The following is a 6320-nucleotide window of genomic DNA, read 5'->3' on the forward strand; positions in this document are numbered from 1 at the left end:
GGTGCCGTCTGCGGTGGCCGCGGCTGGGATGCGAGGACCACAGCGAGGGCTATGCGGTCGGGGAAGCCCGGCTTGGGATGTCGGTGCCTCCGCGCGCGGCTCCGGTCCGGACGCTGTGTAACCCCGAGTTCCCGGGCTGGGAGGGCGCGGCGGCTCCGGGAGTTCGGAGCCGGCCAGGGGCGCCCGGCGGGGGGCGGAGGGGGGGCTTCAGGCGCCGCGCGGGCCTGGTCCCTGGACACCGGTAAGGGTCGCAGCCCACCTCTCACCCGTTGCCGTGCAAGCGCCCTCGACCGCCTTCAAGGTTGGAGGTCACGGCTTTGGTCGCGGGCTTTCCTACGGGAAGCCTCGATTGGTTCGGTTAAGGATGACGTCAGAATGCCCAGGGTTTCTCAAGAGTGCGCCTAATTGAAAAGACTTGAGAAATAAGAATGCTTGCTAAGGCTCCGTCGCCCAAGACCCGAGAGCCATGGTTTTAAGATTATTGGGGTCTTGGGATGAGACTATGTCAAGCGTCTGTCGTGTGCTGACAGAGCAAGTGACAGGTGTCTCCGGGAGCCTGGTCACCTGCATACAGTCCATTCCAACCCTTAGCAACCCCATAGGGCAGAGTAGAACTGCCCCTATGTCTTTACAGAAGGCTGGGGGGGTTGGACCACCTACCTTGCAGTCAGCAGTCTGACCCCCTTAGAAGCTTACCCGGTTACATCACATGACGTCTGTTCAATACGTGAGTGTGTGTGTGTGTGTAGGAGCCCTGGTGGTGTAGTGGTTACGCTTTGGGCTGCTAACCTTAAGGTCAGCAGTTTGAAACCACCGTCCTCTCCTTGAGGCTTTTTACTCCTGTAAAGCGTTGTAGCCTCAGGAGCTACCCTGTGTTGTAGGGTGATTATGAATCGGAATCAACTTGCTAGCAGTGAGTTTGGTTTTATATATAATGTGTTGTTAGGGGCCATCGAGTCAGTGCACATCTAATATTTAATAAGATGACTTATGAGAGTCCTGGGTAAAGGAATGCCCCGATTTCATAAAACAAAACTTGTCTTCTGCTTTTACATATCTTCAGGCTTGGCCTTTTCCTGTGACTGCAATGGGAACTCCCCAGAACGTTTTCTGCAAAAGACTAACACAATATGACCAAAGTTTTAACGAGCTCTTCCTAGCTACTATGGAAAAGCGAGTTAAGCGTAGATGCGGAGCATTTTATTAGATTATCCAGGCAAGAGGTGGTAGTGGCTTGATGTAGGAGCTCAGTCTGGATTTCTTGGAGAGCCAGCTCATGAGATTGGCTGATGAGTGGGCCGTGAGGTGTAAGAGGGGGCAAGGCCAAACAGAAATGGCTGGACTGTTTAGTGGGAGCAGCGGGGAGAGTGAAGCTTTCATTCTGAGCTGGGAGGCACGCACTGGGCATGTTGTTTTTGTTTCTCGGTTTAGTTTTTGAAAACGCTGGTGCTGTGAACTGGGGGAAGTTTTGCAGAGTGATGCTCAGTTTTCCATTCAACTGTTCGGACACTTTTTTCCCCAACTCATCCATTGCAGTCCTCTCAATGGACCTCCGCCTTCTGAACTCTGGGTAAATGCTGCCCTTTTGATCTTAAAGGACCGGTTATTCGCAGGTGTGGTTGGTGCATCTAACCCTGCTTTGCTGCTGTGATTGTTCCCGTTACAGGCCTTGTGGTAAAATTGCCAAAAAAAAGTCAATGGTGCTTGTGGGTCTGGGGAGAGAGGGGGCCATTGCTGCTAACGGTACCAGGTACTGGGTCCCAGGGTGGCCACCGAAATCTCTTGAAATTGGATGAGGGGGGTGACTGCACCACCGAGTGTTAGAAACTGGCGGCTCGTTCATCGTAGGCTTTCGATGCGAGTGAGTGACTTCCAGTCGGTTCTGTATTCCATCGACCCCCGTCAGAGCTCACCTGGATTCTATCAACCCCACCCCACCCCCGTCAGAACTGCCCGCCATCGGGTGGGCCCCAGCACACAATGACCTCGTGGGCAGTAGCAAAGCACCACGGCCTGCGGCCCCTCACAACTGTTGCTGAGACTGAGTCCTGGTGGCCGCTGTGTCCGTCCATCTCATCGAGGGTCTTCCTCTTCTTCATGGACCCTCTACTTTACAGGCATGATGTCCCTCTCCAGGAACTGGCCCCTCCGGATGACATGCCCTAGGCACAGGAACGGACGGACGGACGGATGGATCCTTCCACTTGTATTTCTTTTAAAAAAAAGAGTCGTGACTGAAACTCCCCACGGTGTAAGCACGGGCAGTGTCTTTCTGTGCCTGCTCCTGTGGAGACAGACGGGCTTTCTACTCCGGAAAGCCCTGCCGTCTTGGAAGCAGAGGGGAGCAGTTCAGTTCCACTCTGTTCAGTGGGGTTGCTGGGAGTCGGAATCAGCTTGACGACAGCGCGTTGATTCGGAATGCCTTTGCCCCGTGGTATAGCTGTTACCTATGGCTGTAGCAGATTGCCAGAATGTCGCCCAAGACCACGTGCCTGCATTACCTCACTCCAGGAGGACAGGGGTTCCTCCCCAGGATCTCAAGGCTGCAGTCAGCTTGGGCCTCACTTCCAGTGAGATTCCACTAGGACGGCTTCCAAGTGGCCTCCCAAGGTGTCAGCGGGCTCCCTGCCACACTGGCCAGGAGATATTGGCCAGAGATCGGAGGACAAGCGGAAGTGGGCACCCAGGATAGGGACCACAGACACTGTTGTAACCTGGCCTCTCAAATGGCCCACAGTTGGTCACAGGAAGCCTGGGGTGGGCTCCCCAGGATGGGCAGGGGAAACTGGCACTTGGCAGGTGAACGGGCCCAGCGCAGGGAGCACACAGGGCGTGTAACTGACAGTGGGGCACGGTTCTGTCCACCGGGTTCTCGGGCAGTGGGAGACTGGTTTCACCTGTACTCGAGACAGCCCTGTGGTTGTGTGTAAGTAACTCCTGTGTCTCTCTCGCGCCCACAGCCCCCTTCTGGTCACCTGCTCGCTGGTCCAGTTCTCAGAGGACGCTGCTTCCAGAAAGGTAATGACACAGTGCTGATGGTCTGAGTGGGCTCTCCTGCCATTGTCCAGGCTGGCTTTCCAAATCCATAAGCCTGGGCATTGGGGGGTGGGGGTGGGGGTGCAGGTGTTAATGCTTCCCCAGGGGTCTGGTAGCCAGGGCTCTAGCCCCCCCCCCCACACACACACACACTTGAGAAAGGTGCTCAAACACGCACATCTTTCCCTGAGACTCCCACCTGGGTGGTGTGGAGGACAGAAGGTTGTGTCCAGGTCAGGGAGGGACTGGCGTCATGTGATAACGCATACTGTGCAGTAAAATGGGCCCCCTGGGGAACAGGCCATTGCGGGATGCTTTGATGGGGGAGGGGTGGATGGATGACAAGCAGCAACAGCACGAGTTGCCACCACACCCCAACTCTGTCTTGGGGTGGGCCCACACAGGCCACGTGCTGGTGTTTAGAAAGTGGGTCGCCAGGCCTTCCTCCTGCGGCACTTCTGGGCTCGGGCCCATTGCAGCCCGGCCACCCCCAGGAGCAATGCAGGCATTTAGATGTGCGCCATGGTTCTCTTAGGAGAGATGGCAGCTCAGGGCTGGCTCGCCGGGGACTGAGCCGTGGCTGCCCCTACTCGGTACTCCTGCTGCTGCAGCTGGAAGTAGGTAGTATCTCTGTCTGGGGGGGGGATTTGTGAGAAAACTATACAAGTGGTGGAGAGGCGGGGCTGGGAAGAGGTGTCCACCTGGCAGGCACAGGTCGAAAGGGGCTCCACTGAGGTGGGGCCTATAACTGGGCCAGGCCCCCCAATGCTCTCTCAGGCCTGCCTGGTGGTCTTCCAGGGGAGAGAGCCCTGGGACTGTGGGCAGGGTGACCCAGCCTCTGAGGGCCCGTGTGTCCCAAGCAAGGACTTGGAGTGGACATCTGTAGGGCCCCAAGAGAGGGCCCATGGCAGAGCTGGGCCTGTCCCCCACCTGTGTGTGCACACTGCCTGCTGGTAGGCATTCTGTGCTCTACCCTGCATGTGTGTATGACACACATCTGTAAATCCTCCTGCAGATACGTTCCCAAGACATCCCTCAGCTCCCCGCCTTGGCCAGAGATTGTGCTGCCCGACCCCGTCCAGGAGGCCAAGCACCACACAGGTAACAGTCAAGTCCCGCCCCGCAACCTCCCTCACCCACACCAAGTGCTCTGCTACGCAGTGTGTGGCCGCACCTTGCCGCCAGGTGACAGTGCACTCGCAGTGCTCCCTGAGCCCCTGCTGGCTGAGGGTGGGGTCAGAGGGCAGACCTTTCCCCCAGCATCAGAGCACGGCAAGTGGTGGTGGGGCCCTGGGAGAGCCTGTGTGTTGCAAAGAAGCGTATGGCCTGGCTACAGAGGCCAGGAATCCCGTGTGCCGTGAGGAAGCCTCGGACACTATAGGGGACCAGGAGCAAACAGCCCTACCAGGCCAGGGAGCATCTGTTCATAGTAGAAGCCCCTCATGCCCAGGGGCCCCCCTCCCCTCCCCTCTATCCACAGTGTGAACAATGATTGAGCCAGACCAAAGCCCGCCCCCCAACACCCCGCTGCCGAGGCAGTCCTGGCTGGCAGCCGCCTTTCTCCCAGAGAGGTTAGCACTGCCCACCTTGCAGTTAACAGCCCAGCGCCCAGCAAGGGGTACGTTTTCACACCCCAGAAAGACAGCCCAGGCGCATGGGTGTCGGGGAGCCCAGTGCACAGGCAGACTGTGGTTCTGGCTGCTGTCCGTGTCCCCAGCCGCCATGGCCTCCCCGGGACACATCCATGGGCTCCATGTTGCTGTGGGGAAGGGGCCGCCGAGGGGCTATACAGTGCCCCCTCCCACGGGGCAGCGCCCCTCCCAGGTGCCAACAGCCCTGTGTCTCGTCTGTTCCGCAGAGGTTGTGGCGTCGGTGAATGAGCTGATCGCCACGGGCCAGTACAGCCGGCTTTTCGCCGTGGTGCACCTGGCCGGCCACCAGTGGAAGGTGACCAGCGAGGACCTGATCCTGGTAGAGAATGATCTGGACGCTGCCTGCGGGGAGAGGATCCGCCTGGAGAAGGTGAGGCTCGGCTTGGAGCCGGGCGCAGGGGGTCCCCCGCAGAGGCTTGCGTCACCCGTGCCGTGCCCTCGCCCTCACAGGCAGCTTGTGGCTGGGGCCGCTGCTGCAGCCAGCCTGCGGAGCACTGGCCTGCTGGCTGAACTGACCACCACCACTGGGTCTGCCCTCCTCGTGCGCACTGCGTGTGTCTGGGGTCCTCGTGACTCCTGCCTCCTCCGCGGTGTGCTGTGCCTGGAGCCCTGCTGTGGACCGGCTTCCTGGTGCTTAGCTCATTAGGACCATGAGTTTGTCAGGACCCCCTGCCGCCTCTGCGAGGCTGGAGCTGCTGGGGAGACAGGCAGGGCCAGCACGGACCTGTCTCTTCCTCCTCCCTGCTGCTGTCCCGGAAGTGCCAGCACAGTGGTCTGAGGCTGGGGAGGCACCTGACCAGTGCCATCTCTTCTCTCACAGTTCAGGGCACAGCGGCTTCAGGGCGGGTGCTCTCTCTCTGTCAGCGCTAGGGGAAAGCCACGCCTCTCGCTGCTCGGAGCTCCTGTGTCTTGGCATCAGTCTCCCTCTGAGCCCAGGAGGTTCCCAGCAGAGGGACCCTGGGCCCAACGGGCCCACTAAGCTCCCTCTGATCCCTGCTTGCTGTAAATCGCTTTCACAGCTCAGAAGAGACGGATTCAGATACAGCCCAGTCCTGGAGCCCCTGCGCTGCCTCATTAGCATAACTCAGAATCGGGCCCGTGACCATTGTGTTGTTAGGGGCCATGGAGTCGGCTACAGCCCTGGGCACAGCCCTGGACACACTGACCAGCCCTGGACACAGCCCTGGACACACTGACCAGCCCTGAACACAGCCCTAGACACACTGACCAGCCCTGGACACAGCCCTGGACATACTGACCAGCCCTGGGAACAACCTAGGACACACTGACCAGCCCTGGACACAGCCTAGGGACACTGACCAGCCCTGGGAACAACCTAGGACACACTGACCAGCCCTGGACACAGCCGAGGACACACTGACCAGCCCTGGACACTGACCAGCCCTGGGCACAGCCGAGGACACACTGACCAGCCCTGGACACAGCTGAGGACACACTGACCAGCCCTGGACACAGCCTAGGACACACTGACCAGCCCTGGACACAGCCTAGGGACACTGACCAGCCCTGGGAACAACCTAGGACACATTGACCAGCCCTGGACACAGCCGAGGACACACTGACCGGCCCTGGGAACAATCTAGGACACACTGACCAGCCCTGGACACAGCC

At 59.2% G+C, this 6320-nt stretch overlaps 1 protein-coding gene across 1 annotated transcript in view; it reads left to right on the forward strand.

The window, feature by feature from the left end:
* The first annotated feature begins 77 nt into the window (after positions 1–77).
* The window catches only part of MRPL21 (mitochondrial ribosomal protein L21), a 10490-nt gene continuing 4247 nt past the window's right edge, over positions 78–6320 (forward strand). The window contains exons 1-5 of the mRNA XM_045297144.1: positions 78–241; positions 1598–1613; positions 2846–3018; positions 4052–4137; positions 4895–5058. Coding sequence (XP_045153079.1) covers positions 78–241; positions 1598–1613; positions 2846–3018; positions 4052–4137; positions 4895–5058 — 603 coding nt within the window. The remainder of the gene's footprint in view (positions 242–1597; positions 1614–2845; positions 3019–4051; positions 4138–4894; positions 5059–6320) is intronic.

Source organism: Echinops telfairi, unplaced genomic scaffold (genome assembly GCF_000313985.2).
Source record: "Echinops telfairi isolate 266 unplaced genomic scaffold, ASM31398v2 ScPeMD7_7417;HRSCAF=8455, whole genome shotgun sequence".
Lineage (NCBI taxonomy): Eukaryota > Metazoa > Chordata > Mammalia > Afrosoricida > Tenrecidae > Echinops > Echinops telfairi.